This window comes from Indicator indicator, chromosome 24, assembly GCF_027791375.1.
Source record: "Indicator indicator isolate 239-I01 chromosome 24, UM_Iind_1.1, whole genome shotgun sequence".
NCBI classification, from domain to species: Eukaryota; Metazoa; Chordata; class Aves; order Piciformes; family Indicatoridae; genus Indicator; species Indicator indicator.
This window is the reverse complement of record NC_072033.1, coordinates 3,014,382-3,039,549: the sequence shown is the minus strand read 5'-3', so window position 1 is coordinate 3,039,549 and position 25,168 is coordinate 3,014,382. Positions and strand designations below refer to the sequence as shown.

General features: G+C 50.4%; 1 protein-coding gene across 1 annotated transcript in view; it reads left to right on the top strand.

Annotated features, from left to right (window-relative positions):
* TOX2 (TOX high mobility group box family member 2) overlaps positions 1-25,168 on the top strand; it is a 219,334-nt gene that overhangs the window by 85,400 nt on the left and 108,766 nt on the right. Inside the window, exon 2 of the mRNA XM_054392010.1 lies at positions 7,339-7,404. Within this exon, the coding sequence (XP_054247985.1) occupies positions 7,339-7,404 (66 nt within the window). The remainder of the gene's footprint in view (positions 1-7,338; positions 7,405-25,168) is intronic.

Genomic DNA, 25,168 nt, shown 5'->3' with positions numbered 1-25,168 from the left:
GCCCTGGGGACCGTGACAGGACACACTGCCACCGCCACCTGCTGTGCTGGCCAGCTCTCTTTTAGTGCCACTTGGCCTGAAGCAAATTGCAGCTTGGGGCCAGCCCAGGCTGCTGCGTGGTGGTCAGGATGGAGGTGCGGAGCTTCCCTCGCAGGAAGGGTCCTGGCGGCGGGGGGCGTTGTAAATCTCCTGCTGAACTTCTGACCCCCTTTTGACAGGAACAACCGAAGGGCTAGCCCAGCATTGCGGCAGACAAATAAATAATGCTAAGTAGATCGCTTTGGGGCAGAGGTTGTGTAAAGCCCTTAATGGGCGAACTGCAGTTAACGAGATTAAGCTGACCCCGGGCGCTGCATTCCCCGACGGAGCCGCTGCTAAATCACTGCTCGATGAAACCACCGCGGCGGCAGCGCTGCAGGCAGCAGCAGCAGCAGCAGGGCTGAAGGGATGCTTCACTTCCCAGGGATGTGGTGGAGATGTCTGCTGGTAAAGTGGAAACGGTTTTGAGACCCCACCTGGAGTATTGCATCCAGTTCTGGAAGCCCTGTTACAGGAAAGGTCTGGAGGTGCTGGAGGTGTCCAGAGAAGGGCCACGAGGATGAGCAGAGGGCTGGAGCTGCTCTGCTGTGGAGACAGCCTGAGAGAGTTGGGGTTGTGCAGTCTGGAGAGGAGAAGGCTCTGAGGAGACCTTCTTGTGGCCTTCCAGGATCTGCAGGGGGCTCCAAGAAAGCTGGGGAGGGACTTTTGAGGGTGTCAGGAGGTGATAGGACTGGGGGGAATGGAAAGCAATGAGAAATGGGAAGATTCAGATTGGATATTAGGAAGAAATTCTTCCCCATGAGGGTGGTGAGACACCTGGCACAGGTTGCCCAGGGAGGTGGCACTCAGTGCCATGGTTTAGTTGATTAGATGGTGTTGGGTGATAGGTTGGACTAGATGATCTTGAAGGTCTTTTCCAACCTGTGATTCTGTGGTGGAAGCCTCATCCCTGAAGGTTTTTAAGGCCAGGCTGGATGTATCTCTGAGCAACCTGATGTGGTGTGAGCTGCCCCTGCCCATTGCAGAGAGTTTGGAATGATCCTTGAGGCTCCTTCCAACCCTGACAATTCTGTGATTCTATGATTTTATGAAATTGTGCCAGGGGAGGTTTGGGTTGGAGATTAGGAAAAATGTCTTTTGTGCAAGAGGCATTGGAACAGGCTGCCTAGGGAGGTGGTGGAGTCCCCATTCCTGGGGGGTGTTCAAGAAATGTGAGGCCATGGCACTTGGGAACGTAGTTTAATGGCCATGGTGGTGTTGGGATGATGGTTGGACTGGATGAACTTGGAGGGCTTTTCATACCATTATGATTCTCTGGTTTGTGGCACAGCATTGTTGTGTGTCACTCCATGTCTCGATGCTAGTGGTGGCTGAGGTGTAGCTTGATGGACATCAAAACCAGCTCCATCCCAAGCACCCATTTTGGAAATGAGATTGTCAGGAAAAGCAACCTGCTGCCCATCTCCTGGGTCTTGACACAAGGAGGCAAAACTGAGAGGCAAGTGATTCTAGCTCTGAGCAGTAGTAACCATAGAGCCATAGAAAGGCCTGGTTGGAAAAGAACTTAAGGACAGTGGGTCCAACCATAATTGAACAGCTCCCTGTACACAACTGTCAGACCATGTCCCTAACCTCCTCAACCAAACATCTTTTAAACACCTCCAGAGATGGTGACTCCACCACCTCCCTGGACAGCCTGTTCCAGTGCCCAATGACCCTTTTGAGGAAGAATTTTTTTCCTAATATCCAACCTAAACCTCCCCTGGCATAACTTGAGGCCATTTCCTCTTGTCCTGTCGCTTGTTACCTGGGAGAAGAGGCTGTCCCCCACCTGGCTCCAGCCTCCTTCCAGGAAGTTGTAGAGAGCAATGATGTCTCCCCTCAGCCTCCTTTTCTCCAGGCTAAATGACCCCAGTTCCCTCAGCTGCTTCTCACAAGACCAACCTAGAGCCACTAAATTATTGAATCATAAAGTGGTAGCAGTTGTAAGAGACCTCCAGAGATCATCAAACCCAACCCCCCTGCCAAAAGCAGGCTCACCTAAGGGCAGGTCACACAGGAAAACATTCAGACAGGGCTTGAAGGTCTCCAGAGAAGGAGGCTCCACAACCTCTCTGGGCAGCCTGCTGCAGGGTTCATCTCCCTAACTGGAAGAAGTTTCTCCTCATGTTGTGGTGGAACCTCCTGTGTTTCAGTTTGTGTTCATTGCCCCTTGTCCTATCACAGGACATCACTGAAAAGAGCTTGGCCCCTTCTTCTTGACACCCACCCCTCAGACATTTATAAACACTAATAAGATCTCCTCTCAGCCTTCTCTTTTCCACTTTAATCAAAATAAAATGAAATAAGAAGCATGGAAGATTTTTGAGAGCTTTCAGGTGTCATTGAAGCCATTCCTGGGCCGAGTGCTGCCAACAGATTTCTTCCAGAGCTGGAGCTCTCCCCTCTCAGCTCATGACTCCCAGGAAATAAAAGGATGTGATGAGATTCATCATAAAATCCAACAAGCTGGCAGTGCCATCCAGGAGGAGGTAACACCTTCTCTGAATCTTGGCAGGAGGTTGTGTTTCTTTCCACTGGGTCCTTCCCAGTTAACAAACATTTCTCCTCCGTGTTTGCACTGAGCTGGAGATCACACAGCTGCTGTGCTCTGGGCTCTGGCCCAGCTTGTAACATGCATTCATTTTCCTTACTCATTTTCATCTTAGCAGCATGGGACCTGTGTGACCTCTGGGCGCCTTTACTGCTTTAAAAATCGTGTTGGATGGCAAAGCCTACAAACCCAAGTGAGGCTAGAAAAGCAATTTCAAAAGTGCTTTGTCAAATATCATCTGAATCATAGATTGATAGAATCAGTGAGCGTTGGAAGGGACCACAAGGATCATCCAGTTCCAAACCACCTGCCATGGGCAGGGACACCTCACACCAGATCAGGCTGGCCAGAGCCTCATCCAGCCTGGCCTGAAACACCTCCAGGGATGGGACCTCAACCACCTCCCTGGACAACCCATTCCAGGCTCTCACCACTCTCATGGGGAAGAACTTCTTCCTCACGTCTTGGGTTCTAGTTTGTGCCCCTTGCCCCTTGTCCTCTCACTGGGCACCACTGAAGAGCCTGGCCCCATGCTCTTGCCCCCCACCCTTTAGCTCTTGCTGAGCATTGCTCAGATCCCTTCTGGGGCTGCTCTTCTCCAGGCTCATCAGCCCCAGGGCTCTCAGCCTTTCCTCCTCACAGAGATGCTCCAAGCCCCTCAGCATCTTTGGACTCCCTCCAGCAGTTCCCTGTCTCTTGAACTGGGGAGCCCAGAGCAGAATACAATCCTCTAGATGTGGCCTTAGAGGTGGAGAGTTTCCCTGGACCTGTCCTTGGCATCACTCAATGCAGGTTTGATAAGTGTGGGGGAACACAGAGAGTGAGGAATGGATGCACCTAGGTCTGGAATTGCCTGGGAGGCTTGACCCACACTGGGAGTTAGAAACATTTGTAGCCAAAGGGAAATAGTAAAATGTTTGTTTCTGTCATAAATGTACCTGGAGTGGTGGGGCTGATTGTTTTGAAGTGCATTCTGCAGCAAAACAATAATGAGAAGAGGGAGAGTGTGTCACTTACCTGCTCTACCTGGCTGCTGTGTAAGTGCCAAACATCTAATTGAAAAAATATCCTGATGGGAGAATGTCTAATAAATTTGTTTGCACTCTCATAGCCTGGAGGAGAAGGGTGGAAAAAAAAAATCCAATCAGCAGTGGAGAAGTTCCAAAGTTTCCATTGCATTTCCAGTCTTGATTTTCAGGCTCACTGCTCAGCCTGGCAATCAGAGGCAGGGTGATTTTGAAGGCAGGATTCATTACAGTTGTTATGAAGGCATCAAGGGCAGGAGGAAGTGTGGAGCAGAGCTGGGGGAATAGTAGAGAGCCATTAAAAAAAAAACAAATAAAATCATTCTGACAAACAGAGTTATATAGAGAAAGCAGAGTCCTTGTCCTGGCCTGGCCCTCCCTGCTGGCAGGGTCCTTTCTGTGTTCTGAAGGCACATTTCCAGGAGTCTTTTTCTGTTTTCTGGAGAAGAGTTGATTTCAAACTGGTCTTAATCTAGAGCTGCAAAGTATTGTGCTGGAAGAGGAAAGATGTGAGGAGGTGTGTGTTTGTAAGGAAGGGGAATGGATGGATGGATGGGATAGATGGATGAATGGATGGATGGATGGATGGATGAATGGGATGGATGGATGGATGGATGGATGGATGGATGGATGGATGGATGGATGGATGGGATAGATGGATGGATGGATGGATGGATGGGATAGATGGATGAATGGGATAGATGGATGGATGGATGGATGGATGGATGGATGAATGGGATAGATGGATGGATGGATGGATGGATGGATGGATGGATTGATTGATGGATGGATGGATGGGTGGATGGATGGATGGATGGAGGGATGGATGGATGGATGGGTGGATGGATGGATGGATGGATGGATGGAGGGATGGATGGAGGGATGAATGGATGGATGGAGGGATGGATGGATGAATGAATGGAGGGATAGAGGGATGGATGGATGGATGGATGGATGGATGGATGGATGGATGGATGAATGGAGGGATGGGTGGAGGGATGGATGGATGGATGGATGAATGGATGGAGGGATGAATGGATGGATGGAGGGATGGAGGGATGGATGGATGGATGGATGGATGGATGGAGGGATGGATGGATGGATGGATGAAAGGAGGGATGGAGGGATGGATGGATGGATGGACAGGTGGATGGATGGGTGGGTGGATGTGCACCATCTCTGGGTTAAACCTCTGATGTGAAAATATATATTTCTGCTATGCAACTTCCTGATGGGACATAGGGAACAATTTCTTCCCCAGAAGGGTTGTCAAGTTCTGGAACAGGCTGCCCAGGACAGTGATGAAGTTTCCATCCCTGGAGAGGTTTAAAAGCCATGTAGATGTGGCCCATAGGGACATGGTTTAGTGGTGACCTGGCAGTGCTTGGTTACTCATTGGACTCAATGACCTTAAAAGTCTCTTCCAACCAAAACCATTCCATGATTCTATGACTAGTCCCAGGGATGAACAGAACTCTCTCCCCACTGGAATTATCTCTCTTTCCAGGGCTGCTTGCTGCAAAGTTCTTGTGCAGCTCACCTGAAGCACCCCTGTGTGCAGTCACAAGATGCACAATAGCTAAAAAGAGTCCTGCAATAGGTGACCTGACACCAAGCTCTGGCACTGCAGATCATACCACCAGAAAGAGGCTAACATCCCCATGGTGGATGACTCTTGGTGGGTGTGCTCAGGCTCCAGGAGGCACCTGATGGGATTTTTACTGCAGTGATCCCAAAAAGAGTTTTAGAGTGGGACCTCAGAACCATAATTTTGCTTGTTCCAAACAAACAAACAAAAAGAAAAATGGACTGCTCAAATCCATGCTGCTGCCCAGGCCACATCAGAGACCAGCTCCTCCCATAGAGCTTGAGTCCTGCTGCCACAGGGCTGAGAATCTCCCTCAAACTTCCAGTCCCTGAAGGGGCTCCAGGAAAGCTGGGGAGGGACTTTTGCTGAGGGCTTGTAGTGACAGGACAAGGGGCAAGGGCTTTGAGCTGGAAGAGGGCAGACTGAGACTGGAGATGAGGAAGAAATTCTTTCCAGTGAGCGTGAGGAGACACTGGAACAGGTTGCCCAGGGAGGCTGTGGATGCTTCCTCCCTGGAGGTGTTCAAGGCCAGGTTGCATGAGGCCTTCAACACCCTGGTCTAGTGGCAGGTGTTCCTGCCCATGGCAGGGGTTTGGAACTAGATGATCTTGAAGGTCCCTTCCAACACAAACCATTCTGTGATTCTATGAATCAATGAACTGTGTCACCTCTTCTGCCAGTTCAGCCTTCTCTCTAATGGGTTTGGTCAGGTTGGCAGAGGATTCTTAGGCTGTAGAACTGATGGAGTCTCCATGCCTGGAGGTGTGGCAGCTCCAGCTGGAACCACAGCAGAGCAGGAGGTGGCTCTGCCAGCAGTGGTTGTACAGGAGGAGGGAAATTCACTTCCACATGGTCAGCCCCTAGCTGGCTTCTGGGAGAGCTGCCTGTCCCAGCAAGCTCCTAGGCTGCATCCCAGAGCAGTCCTTACCACAGTCCTGCATTGCTCAGGGATCCCCTTCCACCCTGCTGCAGCTGCTGTTGGAGTTAGTTAATGAGTGTCACAGTGCCTGCTCTAATTTTGCTGCTTTTAATTGGTTTGCTCCACTCTCCTGAAGGATGCTTTGGCAATTAGAGGGTGTCTGAGGCTGAGCAGAGCCCTGTCACCCCCCTTTGGCTTTACTAACTCTGCTGGCTTTAATAGCTGACCCTGTAGCACTCTTGAGACATGGGAGTGTAATTAATAGCCCACAGTGAAAAATCTTCACCTGCTTTTATTTACTTTCCTCTTTTTATCATTCCTAATGTGTCCCATTTCTGGTATCAGCTCCGTACCAGAGAGCAAGAGGACATGCAGGGGGTGAACCATCTCCCATTCATCATCTGCCTTGTCAGGGCAAGAGGGTTGGCTCTTCCCCAGGCTACAGTGTGTGATGTCAGTCACAGCTGGGACCTTCATCCTCATCTCAGGAGTGGCTGGTGGCAGAGCCCATTTATTGCCACAATTAATTTGTGAACTTGGCCTCGAGGGCTGCCCCAGCCATACTTCCAGCCAGAGACAATCCTGGAGGGCTTTTTGCCTCCCTTTGGAATCAGAGAGAGGGAAAAGCTCCTCTTGTAGCTAATTATATGAGAAGAGGTTTGCAGTTCACCAGGGGTTATAGCCTAAGAAGTGGCCTTCCAGTAACAAGAAAGCTGGGGAAGGACTTCTTAGGGTGTCAGGGAGTGATAGGACTGGGGGGGAATGGAGCAAAACTTGAAATGGGGAGAATCAGATTGGATGTTAGGAAGAAGTTCTTCCCCGTGAGGGTGGTGAGAGACTGGCAGAGGTTGCCCAGGGAGGTGGTGGAAGCCTCATCCCTGAAGTTCTTTAAGGCCAGGCTGGTTGTGGCTCTGAGCAACTTGATCTAGAGTGAGGTGTCCCTGCTCATGGCAGGGGGATTGGAATTGGCTGAGCCTTGAGGTCCCTTCCAAGCCTGACAGTTCTCTGATTCTATGTAGGTGTGCTCAAACCTGCTCAAAGGAGCAGCTCAGGTTTATCTTCTGGGAATTGTGGCTCTTCACAGGGAGAGCCAGGGAAGCCTTTGGGATGCACACACCCCTGGTGTGCATGCAGGTGGCATCTTGCTAACTCTGAGTGTCTTTTGTCTTTCTAGTTTGATGGGGAGAACATGTACATGGGAATGAACGACAGCGCCCAGGACTTCCTATCGGCAAACCAGGTGAGCCTTGATCTGCTGGCATGGGCAGAGTGAGGAGGTCCTTCCAGGGCACTTAGGCTATCCCCAAGCACAGCTTCTAGGAGTTCTCTGTGAATCTGCACTCCTGTGACATCCAGAGGGTGAATGGAGGAGGTCAGAGCTGTCAGCTGGGCTGCTGCTGAGGGGCAGCAGCAGATCCACTCAGCACAGGGAGAAAGATGTGCTCCTGCATCACCAGAGCTCAGCTTAGCCACAGCTCTCCAACAGGGCTGAGAAGCTTTGCCACAGCATCCTTCATTCAAAACAAAGATGCAGTTGGTGTCTCTGGATGTGGTGAGGTTTCCAAGTATTGTGTGTAGTTCAGGTGCCTCCTTCCCTCACGCAGAGTATTTCCTGTAGCTGAATAGGTTAACAGTTAGCTGGCTGGGGGAGAAAAAGGAATCAAAGGTTTCCTGTTTTGGAGCTGCAAACCCACATGTGGAGGGTTAGAATAGAAGTGCTCACGTCTCACAGGTGCCTAAGCCTTCAGGATCCTCTCTTGGCTTAGATACACATGAACCAGACATGTCAGGGCTCAGGTACACATGAACCAGATGTGTCCATTCAGTGGAGCCCCAGACATGCCTAACATTAAGCCCATGCTTAGGTTCTGCTAGGAGGTGAGGACCTCAGCATGTGCTTAGCTGTTCTCCTGACCAGGAGATGAGAGATGGTCCTATCTGTATCCCCTACAGTAGCCTGGCTGGGAACTTGGTGCATCTTGGAGGTGCATGATGCTGCACCCTTGGGGTGAAACATCTCCCCACATCTAGCTGCCAGTCCAAGTTCACTGCCAATGTTTTCAAACACCTCACTTTTGGACTGTGTTGGGTAATTACAGTGTGGGCCCTGTGGGCCATAGACATGAGCTTTGTGGGCTTTGCAGGGTTACGTTGTATGAAGGTGAGAAGCTGCAAAATTTGAAAGACCCAAGGTGCTGCCAGCTTCCTATAGCTCTGCACTGTGGTGTGTGTGGCCTGGGGTGAGGTCATAGAATCATAGAATTGTCAGGGTTGGAAGGGACCTCAAGGATCATCCAGTTCCAACCCCCCTGCCATGGGCAGGGACACCTCACACCACAGCAGGTTGCTCACAGCCACATCCAGCCTGGCTGCAAAAACCTCCAGGGATGAGGCTTCCACCACCTCCCTGGGCAACCTGTTCCAATGTCTCCCCACCTTCATGGGGAAGAATTTCTTCCTAACATCCAATCTGAATCTCCCCATTTCTAGTTTTGCTCCATTAGCCATCATGTGCCTGCAGGATGGGACTGGACTGGGGCTGAACCATGGCCAACATGAACCACTTGTGTTTCCTCCTGGAGATAAATCCCTGTCACATCCCACTTCCCACATAGGTGGGCAGCTGGATGGACATCAGAAGTGAAGCTGCAGCCAGGGCAGGTTTAGGTTGGATGTTAGGGAAAATTTCTTTCTTGCAACAGTGGTCAGGCACTGGAACAGGCTGCCCAGGGAGGTGGTGGAGTCCCCATCCCTGGAGGTGTTCAAGAAGCTGTAGATCACATGGAATCACACAGATGTGGTGTTTCAGGTTTAGTGGTCATGGTAGCTGGGTTCCAGTTGGACTAGATGATCTTAAAAGTCTATTCCAGCCTTAATGATTCTGTGATTCTATGAATGGTTTACTGCACCCCAGTTGTTGAGGAGGAGCAGGAAGAGGGCTGACTTCCAAATAAAGATAGAGGCTGCAGTGGCTCCCCCATAACCTGACCTGGGGTGGCAGGAGTGGAACAGGGAGCAGCCTTCTTCCCTCACTTTCTCTCCCTCCCTGATCCCCTCCTACCACCCCAGGTCAGGTCATGCAGGGGTCACTGCAACATCCCATGGGAGAACCTACCCCAGCAGAGCCCCATGTGCTACCCTGTGCCCTTTCACCCCTTGGTCCCCTTCCCAGCACTTCTCTGACTGTCCCAAGCACAAGGAGGTGAACTGGAGAGGCAAGAGAAGACAAATTTCCCTATCTGTTTTCCGTGTCCATCCCCACTCCCCACAGAGCATTTGAGTTCAATGTCTCCCTTTATTTACCTGCCCATCAGCCCTTGTTTATCAGAGAGCACTTTATAGCACCAGTCATGGCTTTATTACTGATAACTCTTCTGTTTAAATGGCAGTTCCAGATGGTTTTTATTGTTTGCTAAACCTGTTGTGACCTGAGCAAATTGGTTGAACAGCAGGAGTGTGGTGGTTTCACAACCTCACTTGAGAGGCTTCTAAATCACCCAAGCACGAGATGCCTGTGCAGCATGCATGGGACAGCACTCAGCCCTTGGCATCCTTGGGAACAGGGGCAAGCCATCATTCTGCAAGAGATGAGCCTGGTGGGTTGGGGTTTTCCCTGGTTTTATCTTAAACTGGTTGTACTGGGCACCATTAGGCACCTCCAGCTCCTGGCAGCAGACACACTGAGTGCAGCTCAGGGGCAAGGGTTGGGATGGCCAACATGGAGTGGGTATTAGAATGAAATTCTCTTCAGTGAGGGTGGGGAGACACTGGAACTGGTTGCCCAGGGAGGTTGTGGCTGCCCCCTCCCTGGAGGTTTTCAAGACCTGGTTGGATGAGGCCTTGAGCAAGCTGTGCTGGTGGGAGGTGCCCATGGTAATGGGGTTGGAACTGGATGATCTTGAAGATTCCTTCCAACCCAAACCATTCTGTGGCTCTATGATTAATGGTGGGAAGTCTGAGCTTCACACCTCCTGTTTTAGGGCACACTGGCTTGTTCAGCCCAGTTTTGTGCTGTGCAGTGTCCTCACTGGTACCAGCACATTTGTGATGGCCTGGGGTGAGGCTGTCATGAGGAAATGCCCTGGACCTTTGCAAGGGCTACCAGCCCCAACGTGCTTTAAGGTAGGTGGGAAAGGCTGGGAGAACAAGAAATTTGTTTGTGTGGCCTCATTTCACCTGGGAAATGTTTAGGGGTCCACAGATGGAAGAAGATCAAGAAGTCATAGGAAATTCTGCATTGCCCTGCCATTTTCCTTTTAAAATAGGAAATTCTGCATTGCCCTGCCTTTTTCCTTTTAAAATAGGAAATTCTGCACTGCCCTGCCATTTTCCTTTCAAAATACCTAGAAGTTAGGTGAAAAGCAGAATCCTGTCACCTCTGCCCCACCCTGGTTTAAGCCCCAGGGGTTTAAGTGGCTCCTGCCTGTCAGTGCAATGCTTCACACTTTCTGCCCAGAGATTCACCAAAGCCTTAAGCTCTTGAGCCCTCTTTTGCCATCACACAGATAAGGTTATTCTCATTTTAAAGCTAGAGCTACAGAGATGGAGCAATTCAGGCAATTCCTGTGCTGAGCACTCCCTGGGCAGCATCATGATCCTGCAGCACCTTGACCTCATCTTATCTCAGCCCCTTGTATGGTTTGGGATCCTAAGGAGCTTGTGCTCATGAATCAATTCAGTTGGGAAAGCCCTTTAAGGTCATCAAATCCAACCATTCTTTACTCAAGGCTGCTGCTAAACCATGGCCCTCAGCACCACAGCTCTGCCTCTTTGAAACACCTCCAGGGATGGGGATTCCACCACCTCCCTGGGCAGCCTGTGCCAGTGCTTGAGAACCCTTTCAGTGAGGAAGTTTCTTCTAATGGCCAACCTAAACCTCCTCTTGCTCAGCATGAGGCCATTTCCTCTTGTCCTGTCAGTTGTTACCTGGGAGAAGAGACCAACCCCCACCTGGCTACAACCTCTTTTAGGGAGTGGTAAAGAGCAAGAAGGTTTCCCCTCAGCCTCCTTCCCCCCAGCTCCCTTGGCTGCTCCTCACCAGCCCTGTTCTCCAGACCCTTCACCAGCTTCATTGCCCTTCTATGGGCCCCCTCCAGAACCTTGATGTTCTTGTAGTGAGGGCCCAAATCTGACTTCAGTGTTCAAGGTGTGGCCTCAGCAGTGCTGAGTGCAGGGTGACAGTCACCTCCCTGGTCCTGCTGGCCACACTGTTCAAGATGTCTCTAACTCCTCAAAACAAAACCTGGCTAACATTTGGCATGCAAGAGCATGGTGGAGCCAGGACTGGGCTCTGCTTTCCTCTTTCTCATCATTCCCTACCCTGCAGAGCTGCTAACCTGGAGAAAAGCCATCCCAAAACCCCTCAGAAAAAACCCAACCAAGTCAACCCCCACCCCACCCAAAATATCTGAAAGCAGCTGATCTGCTCCTTCCCTCAGCTCCCTCCATGGGATCACTTTATGTGCTGCTGGCTGCTTTCCTTCCTTCCTTCTTGCCATCCCAGAAGGGCTTGGTTTCAGCCCAGAAGGACAGGCAGAAGTACAGGAGCCTCAAACACAATGCAAGTGCTGACAGATCCAGACTCACACCAGCACAGCCTCCCTGGGGAAGAGAATTCCTCTTGTTCCATCACACAGGAGGGACATTTGACCCCAGGAGTGAGTCAAATGTGAAATGTAATTCAAGCCCCAGCAGAGGCCAGAGTATAAATGCAACTTGACATCTGATCAAACCATGGTGGATATTTGACCCCTGAGATGAGTGAGGGATCTCTTGTGTCTCATGAAGGCAGCAGAGCATCATTCCTCACCCCTGGCAATTTTCTTTCTTTCTTTCTTTCCTCTACATCCCTCCCCCCCCCCCCCCCCCTTCCCCTAAACAAAGACAAGGAATTAAGTAATGCAGAAATGCCAGGGAATGGACAGATTCCCAACCACACAATGTGCTCTGAAAGGTGAGTAAAAATGTGATGAAAAGAAAGAAAACCACCCATAAAATCCATAAGAAAAGGCATTGACTATGGCCTTATAGAGTTGCCTGGTTGGAAAAGACCTTAAGATCATCAAGTCCAACCATAGCCTGACATCTCCCTCTGCACAACTCTCAGACCATGGCCCTGAGCTCCTTATCCAAACAGGTTTTAAACCCCTCCAGGGATGGTGACTCCACCACGTCCCTGGGCAACCTCTTCCAGTGTCTCTCCACCCTCATGGGGAAGAACTTCTTCCTAACATCCAGTCTGAATCTCCCCATTTCTAGCTTTGCTCCATTCCCCCCTAGTCCTATCACTCCCTGACACCCAAACAAGTCCCTCCCCAGCTTTCCTGTAGCCCCCTTCAGATACTGGAAGGCCACAAGAAGGTCTCCTCAGAGCCTTCTCTTCTCCAGACTGCACAACCCCAACTCTCTCAGTCTGTCTCCAGAGCAGAGCAGCTCCATCCTCGTGGCCCTTCTCTGGACACCTTCCAACACCTCCAGATCCTTCCTCTAATAGAGGCTCCAGAACTGGATGCAGTACTCCAGGTGGGGTCTCACCAGAGTGGAGTAGAGGAGGAGAATCCCCTCCCTCAACCTGCTGGCCACACTTCTCCTGATGCAGAGTTGTGGAGAGCAATGAGTTCTCCCCTCAGCCTCCTTTTCTCTATGCTGAACAACCCCAGCTCCCTCAGGAGCAACTCACAGGACTTGTGCTCAAGACCCCCAGCAGCCTCACTGACCTTCTCTGGACCCACCCCAGCACCTCTATGTCCTTCTTGTAATGGATAGACCATTTGGTCTCTGTGACAGGAAGAGTAGCCCCAGGAAAGGCAGAGGTTGGGATATTCCTCCTGTAGCTGGGCAGGAATGAGGTTGGTTTGGTTTGGCATCAAGACTTCTGCACTTGTGGGAAGAGTCCTCAGGTGCTTTGTAAGCTGCTCCTGGGAATGCCCTACACAAAGGTGTCATTATCATAGAATCATAGAATCAAGAAGGCTGGAAGAGACCTCAAGGATCATCGAGTCCAACCTGTCACCCTACACCTCATGACTATCTAAACCATGGCACCAAGTGCCACGTCCAGTCCCCTCTTGAACACCTCCAGGGATGGTGACTCCACCACCTCCCTGGGCAGTCCATTCCAATGGCCAACCACTCTCTCTGTGAAGAACTTTCTCCTCACCTCCAGCCTAAACCTCCCCTGGCACAACTTGAGACTGTGTCCTCTTGTTCTGGTGCTGGTTGCCTGGGAGAAAAGGCAACACCCTCCCTGAAGGGAGGGTGTAGCCAGGAGGGGTTTGGTCTTTTCGTGGGTGAGGGCAAAGGCAGGAAATACCTTTGTGGGAGCTGGGATGGTGTGGTGCAGGGTGTGGGAATGACTGGACTCTGGCACAGCTTTGGGAACTGTTGTGCCTTGGCTTGTTGGGAGCAGGGACGTGACCCTGTGCCTGGTCTGTGGAGGGATGGTATGAAGAGCTTTAGGGGAATGTTTGCCATGTTTCTCCTGTCTCCATGGCATGCCTCTGGCAGGGTGATGGGAGCTTCCAAGGAGAGAAGAGCCCAGTGCTTACTGCTGGGTGGTCTGGATTCTGTGCTCAGCCTAATCAGGAGGTTCCATCTCAACAGGAGGAGGAACTACTTCACTGGGAGGGTCCCAGAGCACTGGAACAGGCTGCCCAGAGAGGTTGTGGAGTCTCCTTCTCTGGAGACTTTCAAGACCCATCTGAATATGTTCCTGTGTGACCTGTGCTGGATTCTATGGTCCTGCTCTGGCAGGGGGGGGTGGATTTGATGATCTTCGGAGGTCCCTTCCAATCCCTAACATCCTATGATCCTATAATCCCAGGAGCTACCAGTGCACAGCTTATTCCCATTGAGCAACAGACCTGGTGCTGCACCAAGGAGTTAATTGAAGTGACTCCTCCTGCAAATGCTGTGACACAGCAGGACAGATGGTTCAGGCCAGGGAGATGCATCAGGTCAGGCACTGGAACAGGCTGCCCAGGGGGGTGGTGGAGTCCCTGTGCTTGGAGGGGTTTCAAAGCTGTGCAGATGTGGTGCTGAGGGCCATGGTTTAGTGGTAACCTGGCAGTGCTGGCTTAATGGTTGGAGTTGGAGATCTGAAAGGTCTCTTCCAAGCAAAACACTTCTGTGATTTGATCAGTCTGTGGCTGGAGCTGCTCGTGTTTAATGCTGCTGAGAAAGGAGATCTGTGGGCACAGACAGGTTGGTACGTGGCAGCTTGTACCTAAAGCAGAAGGTGGGGTTTGCTCTGGCTCTCTGCAAATCATCAGGAGCTCAGCTGAGTGTGGGAGTTACCCTGATGCACTGAGGGAGGTGGAGTTAAGAGAGATTCTGTTTGATTCTATTGAAGGGAGGTTGTAGTGAGGCTGCTGTTGCCCTTTTCTTCCAAGTAACTAACAAGAGGAAATGGCCTCAGGCTGTGCCAGAGGAGATTTGGGCTGGATATTAGGAAAAATTTCTTTACTGAAACGGTTCTCAGGCACTGGAAGAGGCTGCCCAGGGAGGTGGTGGAGTCTCCATCCCTGGGGGTGTTCAAGAAATGTGTGGCCTTGGCACTTGGGGGACATGGTTGAATGGCCATGGTGGGGTTGGGTTGATGGTTGGACTGGATGATCTTACCATCCCTGGAGGTGTTGAAGAGTTGTGTAGTTGTGGTACATAGGGATGTGGTTTAGCCACAGAAGCAAGAGAATGAAGCCCAAGGAGCACAAGTGTGGCAGTTTTGGGGCTCTCACTACAAGAAGGACATTGAAGTGCTGGAGAGAAGGTGCTGGAGAGAAGGGCAACAAAGCTGTGGAAGGGACTGGAGGAGAGCTCTGGTGAGGAGCAGCTGAGGGGACTGGAGTTGTTTAGTCTGTAGAAAGGGAGGCTGAGAGGAGACCTCATTGCTCTCTACAACTTGAGCATGGAGCCAGGAGGGAGTTGGTCTCTTCAAACAAGTAACAGGTGATAGAACAAGAGGAAGTGGCCTCAAGTTGCAGCAGAGGAGGTTCAGGTTGGATATTAGGAAGAATTTCTTCCTAAAGAAAGGGTTTGCAGGCACCGGAACAGGCTGCCCAGGGAGGTGTTGGAGTCCCCATCTCTGGAGGTGTTTAAGAGTTGTGTAGTTGTGGTGCTTAGGGATATGGTTTAGTCAGTGTCAGGTTAATGATTGGGCTCAATGATCTCAAAGGGCTTTTCCAATCTGGGCAGTTCTGCCCTTCAGTGAAAAACATGAGACAAAACACTTTCAGATATGCTCTAGTGGTCATGGAGTGTTGGGACTTGACAATCTTAGAGGTCTTCTCCAACCTTAATGATTCTATGATCCACATGCACACACACATACCCTGCATCCACCTTCAAATGTGTCCCTGCACCAACATTCCTGTGGGGTTACAGAGTCCTGCCCCTTTCTCTTCATTGGAAATCCATCTGCCTGTGGACCAGCGGGCTCGGGCGTGCATCAATCAAACTTTTATCTGCTCTATCTCTTGCCCTTTATCTGGTTTATCTCCATACATCTTCCAGCTCTGTATTAGCCATAATAGATACAGTAAGTGGCTGATCTGGTGGGTCAAATGGTCAGGGCTCTTTGATCAGCCGTCAGGATCCATTACCAGCAGGGCCTCCGGTGGGGCTTGAATTACAACTTCCATTTGACTCATTTCTGGGGTCAAAACGTGCCTCTTATTTGATAGAATGACAGAAATTGTATAATTTGTATATATCCCTGAGCCATATGTGCTCTGAGTGCCACTCTAATGTGTTTTATAAAGGCACAGCTGTCTGGGTGACTTATTTAAAATGGGATTTTGAAGTAGTGTTCTTGCCATTTAATGCCCTCATTCAGGGTTGCACAAGGTTTATCAAATCATAAATAACATTTAGAACACTCCTTTTTTTTATTTTTTATTTTTTTTTTTAGCATAACAATGAGGCTTGCTGCTCAGAAGGGACAATCAAAGGCTGTTTGGTAAATAAGCAATAATGCAGAAAGCAAACCAGAGCCTAATTAGGAATTAATGACGGCGCAGGAGGCTCCGATACCTTCCTCTCCTCCTGCTAAGGCTACAGACTAGACAGAGCTCATCTTGGCAGGCTCTGCTAGAAAATGTGCCATCAAACCTTGTCATAATACTGGCAGACGTGTTGTCCTCCTCCCACCTCCTGGGCCTCCCACCAGTCTCGGCTGAGTTGCAGCAAAATGTCAACAGTTGGGAAAATAAACCTGGGTCTGGGGCAGAGCCATGCAGCATGGGGGTGGGGAGGGTCCTCTTCCTCACTGCAGACCACAGAGCCAGGACACAAGGACTTGGGTTAGAAATGCTGTGTCCAGCAGGAGCAGGGAGGGGATTGTCCCCTGGGGCTCAGCTCTGGGGAGGCCACACCTTGAGTGTTGTGTCCAGTTTGGGGCACCTCAATCCAAGAGAGATGTGGAGGTGCTGGAGCCAGGGCAGAGGAGGGCAAGGAAGCTGTGAAGAGCCTGGAGAAGAAATCTGATGAAGAACAACTGAAGGAGCTGGGGATGGTTAGTTTGGAAAAGAGGAGGCTGAGGGGAGACCTAATTGCTGTCTACAACTCCCTGAAAGGAGGTTGTGGAGAGGTTGGTGCTGGTCTCTTCTCACAGGTAATTAGTGATAGAACAAGAGGGAATGGCCTCAAGCTGTGACTGGGGAGGTTTAGACTGGACATTAGGAAACATTTTTTCACAGCAAGAGTGGTCAGGGATTGGAATGTGCTGCCCAGGGAGGTGGTGGAGTCCCCAGTCCTGGATGCATTTAAAGGTGGTTTGGATGTGGTGCTTGGGGATATGGTTTAGAGGTGACCCTTGCAGAGCAGGGTCAATGGTTGGACTTGGTCATCCTGAAGCTCTTTTCCAACCTGAATGTTTCTGTGATTCTGTGACTGTAAAGCCCCAGGCAGCAAGAGGGCAACTGAATGCTGCTAATGGAGATGTGGTCATCCTTCCCTTTTTCTTGCTTCTCCTTCACAGTAGGAAGCTCTAAAACAGGACTGATGTGGACTTTGGTTTTCTCTCCATGAGTGGCTTTGGTAAAGATGCTCTGTCACCAGCAGCAAAGTGTGTAACAGGTTCTACTGTTGGTTGGTCCCTGACCTACCAGGATGCATGAGTTTGGAGGAGTTTCCAGCAGTTTCTTTGTCCCTGAAGCTCGTGAGGTGCAATGTGGTCACCACAGCTGCTGTCTCAAACCTGGGTTTAAGTCCAGTAGAAAGGTTGGAAGAAACCAGAAGACCATACATGTGGTTGAGCAATACCTTAGGATGATCCTTCTCTTGAGTCTTGCCATAGTAAAGGCTGCACATCAGAGTGCTGGAGACCACCATCAGGTTGTTATTTGGGCAATTTCCACTCCAGTGCCCTAAGGAGCTTTTTATTTCTAAGGAGTCTGAGCAGTCTCTGCATATGAAGAAGTTTCTCTTTCTATGAATTTTGAGGAGCCATTTCTCATGGTCATAATCCATTGAGATTTTGCTTACTGAGTGGCTTGATCTCAGGAACTGATGATACTCAGTCAGTTTGAGGGAAAATCACTGATTTAAGTAGAAGGGTTTAAAAACTGGGGGAACCTCTGCCTAAGCATGGAGAGCTCTGACATTGGTGAATTTTACTGAATTACAGAACTGCCTCGATTGGAAAAGATCTTTAAGATCATTGAGTCCAACATTAACCTGACACTGACTAAACCATATTCCTAAGCACCACAACTACACAACTCTTAAACACCTCCAGAGATGGGGACTCCACCACCTCCCTGGGCAGCCTGTTCCGGTGCCTGCAAACCCTTTCTTTAGGAAGAAATTCTTCCTAATATCCAACCTGAACCTCCTCTGCTGCAACTTGAGGCCACTTCCTCTTGTTCTATCACCTGTTACTTGTTTGAAGAGACCAACTCCCTCCTGGCTCCATGCTCAAGTTGTAGAGAGCAATGAGGTCTCCTCTCAGCCTCTCTTTCTGCAGACTAAACAACTCCAGTCCCCTCAGCTGCTCCTCACCAGAGCTCTCCTCCAGACCCTTCCCCAGTTTTGTTGCCCTTCTCTGGACCCTCTCCAGCACCTCAATGTCCTTCTTGTAGTGAGAGCCCCAAAACTGCCACATTTATGCTCCTTGGGCTTCACTCTCTTGCCTCTGCAGAGCCTCCTGGTCTCTTCCAGTGTGCACATAGTTTGTATTTTTCAAGTCTAGAGCCAACCACCACTGGGGCTGAGTAAACCTTCAAGAAGTGATGACTGCCCAATACCTTTACAATGATGGCCAATAGTGGTTGAACTTAGATATGGAGAGAAGGCCTTTAGTGAAGAGGAGTGAGAGCTTTATGAGGAGTCTGAGGTGAAGGAGAGGACACTGAGCAGAGGCTGGCAGTGCTGTGGAAGCCAGGAGCACCCAGGCTGAGGGACAGATTTTGCTCTCTCCCTGCTGCTGGTGGAGTAATACCTGTATAATGCCATCTGTTGTGCTGGAGAATAAAAAAACTAGAGGGGAGACACTGATAGGTATTAAAAGCCTTTCTCAGTAGAGGACTCAGGAAGACTCTCCTGGACTCTTTTAGAATGAACAATAGAGTGTTGCAGGTCATTTATTTTAATCAGCAGCTCATGGAAACCCTTCCAGGCTTGGTTTTGGAGGTGAGCACAACTACAGCTGATGAGCCAGGCTTGTGAATTTTGCATGAGCTCCTGTGTGACAGTGACATTTTTGAACAGTGCAGTTGTGGTAGTCATAGCAAGAGGAGCTGCTGTTGCTGGTGGAGGCTTGGCTGGAGTGATTAAATAAACTGATAATGAAAACAAATCCCTTGGGACAAGGGGCAACAGTTTGAGACTGGAGCAGGGTAGATTTAGGTTGGCTATCAGGAGGAAGTTCTGCACAATGAGAGTGGTGAAATAACCTGCTGGTGCCCCTCCTGTCAGCTCCTGCTGCTGCTGGCAGGGTGCTGGGTTGTCCTGGAGGGGTGGCTGTCACTGCAGGCACAGGCAATCCCAGAGCCTTTCTGCAGCAGCTGTTTTGTGCCATCAGGTCCTGCAGCTCCCCACGCTGTGCTGACTCCTCACTGCTGTGCCACAGTGTGGTGGGCAGCCAGGGCTTTGCAGCTGAGCTCTGAGAACCACTGGTCAGGAGCTGGGATGAGCAACCTTTTCTTCTGAATGGGGTTTGGCTCCAGCTCCTGCACAGAGTCACAGAATTACTGAGGCTGGGAAAGGCCACTGAGATCATCAAGTCCAGCCTGTGACCCAACACCACCACATCAGCTAAACCCTGCCACCAATGATGAGCAGAGGGCTGGAGCTCCTCTCTGTTAGGACAGACTGAGAGAGTTGGGGCTGTTCAGTCTGGAGAAGACAAGGCTCCAAGGTGACCTCCTTGTCACCCTCCAGTATCTGAAGGGGACCTACAAGAAAGCTGGGGAGGGACTTTTTAGGCTATCAGGTAGTGACAGGAGTAGGGGGAGTGGAACAAAGCTGGAAGTGGGGAGATTCAGACTGGATGTAGGGAAGAAATTCTTCTCAATGAGAGTGGTGAGAGCCTGGAATGGGTTGTCCAGGGAGGTGGTTGAGGTCCCATCCCTAGAGGTGTTTAAGGCCAGGCTGGATGAGGCTCTGGCCAGCCTGATCTAGTGTGAGGTGTCCCTGCCCATGGCAGGGGGGTTGGAACTGGCTGATCCTTGTGGTCCCTTCCTACCCTGACTGATTCTATGATTCTAAGTGCCACATCCAATGTTTTCATAAACACCTCCAGGGATGGTGACTCCACCACCTCCCTGGGCAGTCCATTCCAGTGTCTGACTTCCCTTTCCATCAGGAAGTGCTTCCTAACATCCAACCTAAACCTCCCCTGGCACAGCTTCAGGCCATGCCCTCTTGTCCTGTCACAAGTCACCTGGGAGCAGAGCCTGACCCCCACCTGGCTACAACTTCCTTTTAGGTAGCTGTAGAGAGTGCTGAGGTCCCCCCTGAGTCTCCTCTTCTCCAGGCTGCAGAGGTTGCTTTGTTCCTGTAATGGAGCCACTGGGGAGTGGCTTTGGGAAGTGTTGTTTATTTGTGGAAATGCTGCACTGTGGGCTGCAGGAATGGGAACAAAACCAGCCCAGCCTATGGCTCTTGGGATTTCCTTCCCCAGCTGATGGATTGCTTCTTCTCTTCTCAGCGGAGCCCCAGCCCGCACCGGTGTTTGGGTCTCCTGTCACAACAGGGTGATTAACTGGGGAGCCACTTGCTTCCAGCAGGAAGGAGTTGTTTTCCACTTCAGGGTTTGGATGAAGGCCTGTGCACAAAGGAAGACCTCCTCCATCAGCCTGGCCAGCTGCAGAGCAAGCCCTTCACTCCGTGTCAGCTCTGGGCTGGGCTCCATTCCAGCCCCACAATGGCCTAACCTGCTCGGCACAGCATCTTGGGGCTCTGGAGGTACTGGAGGATGATAAGGGTTGTGAATCCAGGCTGGGGCCATCCAGCTCCTTCTGCCCCAAGTCAGGAGTTCACTCTAACCTCTACTCACTCCTGAGGCTGGGCAGAGCAGTGGACCCAAAGTGGTGTCCAGCACTGCTCTGGCATCCTGCAGGTGTGAAATGGTACCCAGCCCCTCCCTGCACTAAGGCAGTGCTGGGACCTTGTGGGGAGCCAGCCCATAAGAGTGGGCTGGCCAGGTGCCTGCATGCAGCAGGTCTGTTGTGTTAGGTCTTCTGGAGCTGCTCCAGCTAGAAGTGTACCCTGAACAAGCTTGCTGATGATGCCAGACTAGGATGGGTGGTAGAAACCCCATCAGGCTGTGCTGAGGTTTTTGCAGCCAGGCTGGATGTGGCTGTGAGCAACCTGATGTAGTGTGAGGTGTCCCTGACCATTGCAGGGGGGTTGGAACTGGCTGAGCCTTGAGGTCCCTTCCAAGCCTGATGATTCTGTGATTCTATGATAATAGTTGGCTGGAGGGAAAGCTCCATGAAGTTCAATAAGGGCAAGTGGAGGGTCCTGCACTTGTGGAGGAATAACTCCCTGCACCAGTACAGGTGAGGAGTGACCTGCTGGGAAGCAGCTCTCTGGAGAAGGGCCTGGGAGTGCTGGTGGGAAAGTTAACTGGGAGCCATCAATGTGATCTCATGGCCAAGGCCAGTGGTGTCCTGGGGTGCATTCAGAAGAGCAGGACCAGCAGCTTAAGGGAGGTTTTCCTCCCCCTCTGTGTGCTGAGGCCACATCAAGAGTCCTGGGTCCAGTTCTGTGCTCCCCAGTTCAAGAAAGACAAGGAACTGCTAAAGAGAGTCCAGTGGAAGCTTCATAGTTGCTGAGAGGCCTGGAGGATCTCCATGAGGAGGAAAGGCTGAGAGCCCTGGGGCTGGTGAGCCTGGAGAAGAGCAGCCAGAGAGGGGATCTGCTCCGTGCTGATCGATAACTAAAGATGGGGGGTCAACAGGATGGGGCCAGGCTCTTTGCAGTGGTGCCCAGTCCAAGACAAGGGGCAAAAGGCACAAACTGGAACCCAGGAGGTTCTATCTAAACATGGGGAAAAAATTCCTTGCTGTGAGGGTGCTGGAGCCCTGGAACAGGTTGCCTGGATGCCTGAAAAGGTTGTGGAGTCTCCTTCTCTGGAGAGATTCCAAACCTGCCTGGAGATTGTGAGTCTGGGCAAGATGCTGTGGGTGACCCTGCTTCAGCAGAGGGTTGGACTGGGTAATCCCCAGAGGTCCCTTCCAACCCCCATCATGCTGGGATTCTGTGATTTGTTCAGTAGAGCCCTGGACACTGCCCTTCTTGAAGCCCAAGCAGCTCAGAGTGGGAGCAGCTGGGCAGGGGAGCATGGATGCCATGGGCAGCCTGGGTGGAGCTGTCTTGTCCCTACCCAGGAGGGGGAACATGCACCATGGGTGCCTGGGAGAGGGGAGTTTGCTGCTCCAGGGAACTGGGGAGAAGGTGAGCATGTGATGGGGTACCACAGGTGGGAGCAAGCATTGCAGTCACCCAGGGAAGGAAGCATTCAGTGCCACCAGTCCTATGTGGTTCTACTCCTTTGGAGACTGCTTAGAGATTTCATAGAATCACTCACTCACAGAACAGTGGCCAGTGGAAAGGACCTCTGAAGATCATCCAGTCCAACCTCCCTGCTGGAGCAGGATCACCTAGAATAAATCACCCAGGAACATCTCCAGGAGGGTTTGGAATGCCTCCAGAGACAGACTCCATATCCTTTCTGAGCAGCCTGCCCTAGGCTGGTAAGGCACCAGACCAGGCTGGTCAGGGCTGCGATGAGAATGAAAAAGCAGAGATGGGCTAGTCCGTCACAGGGAGACATCTCTGGCATTGGACTCTCACAGCAGTCTTAGCTCCTGCCAGCAAGAGGGAAGGTGGCAGAGCTGATCCAGAGCACCTTCACCCTGCCACTTTGCTCTGCTCTGATGAGACCTCATCCAGGTCCAGAGCTCTCAATTCAGGAAGGACATGGACCTGATGGAGAGGGTCCAGAGGAGGGCCATGAAAATGCTCAGGGGGTTGGAGCAGCTCTGCTATGAGGACAGGCTGAGGGAGCTGGGGGTGTTCAGCCTGGAGAAGAGAAGGCTCCAGGGAGACCTAATAGCAGCCTGCCAGTACCTGAAGGGGGCTACCAGAAGGCTGCAGAGAGACTGTTTGCAAAGGCCTGCAGGGACAGGACAAGAGGCAGTGGCTTCAAACTAGAGCAGAGCAGATTTAAATCAGATGTTAGGAACAGGTGGAACACTGGAACAGGTTGCCCAGGGAGGTGGTTGAGGTCCCATCCCTGGAGATACCCAAGGTGAAGCTGGACAGGGCTCTGGGCAACCTGATCTAGTTGGGGATGTCCCTGCAGACTGCAGAGGGGGTTGGACTGGATGACCTTCAGAGGTCCCTTCCAACCCAACCATTCTCTGATTCTATGATCATGATTCTACCATGCCAGGTCTTGCTTGTCACTGACACCACTTTCATCCTCTGCAGCCTCTGAGCAAGGCTGTATTAAATTTATCTCCAAAGAGGAAATCCATCAGCAGCCATCGGAAGCATCTGAGCTGCTGCTGGAGAGCTCAGCTCCATGCATCTGTGTACCCTGTAAAGGGCAAAATAGGCCTTGGCTTTTATTACTTTAATTAAAACATGAGTGAAGAGCAGGAGCTTCATATTAAATTGTATTTTCCTGGCTGCTGTGTGAAGGAGCTAACTGATCTGATTACCATGAAGATTGCAAACTATCAAAGTGAAGGGGGAGAAAAAAAAATAGAGAGAGAAAGAGAAAGCTTTTTTTTCTTGCAAATATTTCCTATTAAACCTTCAAACCTAACACTTTAAGAATAATTATAGTTGTATTACTGGGAAAATGATTCCTGAATTCTGAATAAATAGAAGCCCTTTAAAGGGAAATGTTCCAAGACCACAGTTTTCCTTCCAATCTGATGAAATTTAATTTATTTTTTTTTTTGCAGCTGTAGAATAAAATGGGAAGGAAAAAATAACACCTACATATATATGTACATGGACTGCATTGAGTATGTGTCAGCCTAAACTAATGAGATTTTTGTCATCAGCCCTGAGCAGGCACAGACAGATGGAATGGTTCTCATTTTCTGTAATAGGAGGCACCCAAAGAGGAGGCAGAAAGGCTCTCACCACTCACAAGTCTTTATTCTGCCCTTGACTGTTAAATAATATATTTTAAGTTCTCATCTCTGGGTTGCAGAATGTTTGAAGTGACATTAATGGGCAGAGAAGAGAAAAGAGTGAGCTTAAAACACACACATCAAAAAAAAAAAGGAAGAAAGAAAGAAAAAAAAGAAAGAAAGAAAAAAAAAGAAAGAATGAAAGGGAAAAAAAGAAAGAAAGAAAGAAAAAAGAATGAAAGGAAAAAAGAAAGAATGAAAAAGAAAGAAAGAAAAAGAAAGAAAGAAAAAAAGAAAAAGACAAAAAAAAAAAAAGTAAGTGAGGAAGGGCTTGGATTGGGAATTTTATTGGCATTCCCAGTGGGCTGTAATAAAGATCCTTTTCACACAATACAGTGAATGTTTACAGCAGACAATTTAGTTTCCTTCCAACAATTATGAGAGAAATTGAATCTCAGGAAATGTTAGGTTTTCTCTAAAATTAGCCATAACAATAAAGATACCCCTGAAAGTTTATTAAGGAGGGGTTAGAAAAAGAAAAAAAAAGAGGGGGAAAAAAATAAAAAGCCATCAGTCTCTGGAAGAGAGTTTAGGGAATTTATTTTAAGAATTCCAGATGAGTTCTAAACAAAAGCAGACACCTCCATGGGGCTGAGAGCTCCTGCTCCTCATGCCTGAGGTTGCTTTTCTCTCCAGGAGCTGTTTTTCTCCAGGCTTCAGCAATTCCTAGTGCCTTTTGGAAGCCAGTACCCAAAAAGTTCTTGTTTTCACCCCAGACCCAGCTGGAAGAGGCTGCTGGTCACTTCTGCAAGTTGATGGTGCACAGGGGAGTAGCAGGTTGTGCTCTTCTCTGTGCAGGTCTGGATGCTGCAAGCCTGGCAGCCCACACCTGTATGGTCCTCACCTGCCCATCCCTCATCCCAGGGCAGGTTTTCCTGGGATGAGCTGTGGATGAGGAACTCAACATGAGCCAGCAATGGGCACTTGCAGCCCAGAAGGCTGCCGTGTCCTGGGCTGCATCAAAAGAAGTGTGACCAGCAGGACAGGGAGGTGATTCTGTCCCTCTGCTCTGTCCTGGGCTGCATCAAAAGTGTGACCAGCAGGACAGGGAGGTGATTCTGTCCCTCTGCTCTGTCCTGGGCTGCATCAAAAGTGTGACCAGCAGGACAGGGAGGTGATTCTGTCCTTCTGCTCTGTCCTGGGCTGCATCAAAAGTGTGACCAGCAGGACAGGGAGGTAATTCTGTCCTTCTGCTCTGTCCTGGGCTGCATCAAAAGTGTGACCAGCAGGACAGGGAGGTGATTCTGTCCTTCTGCTCTGTCCTGGGCTACATCAAAAGTGTGACCAGCAGGACAGGGAGGTGATTCTGTCCTTCTGCTCTGTCCTGGGCTACATCAAAAGTGTGACCAGCAG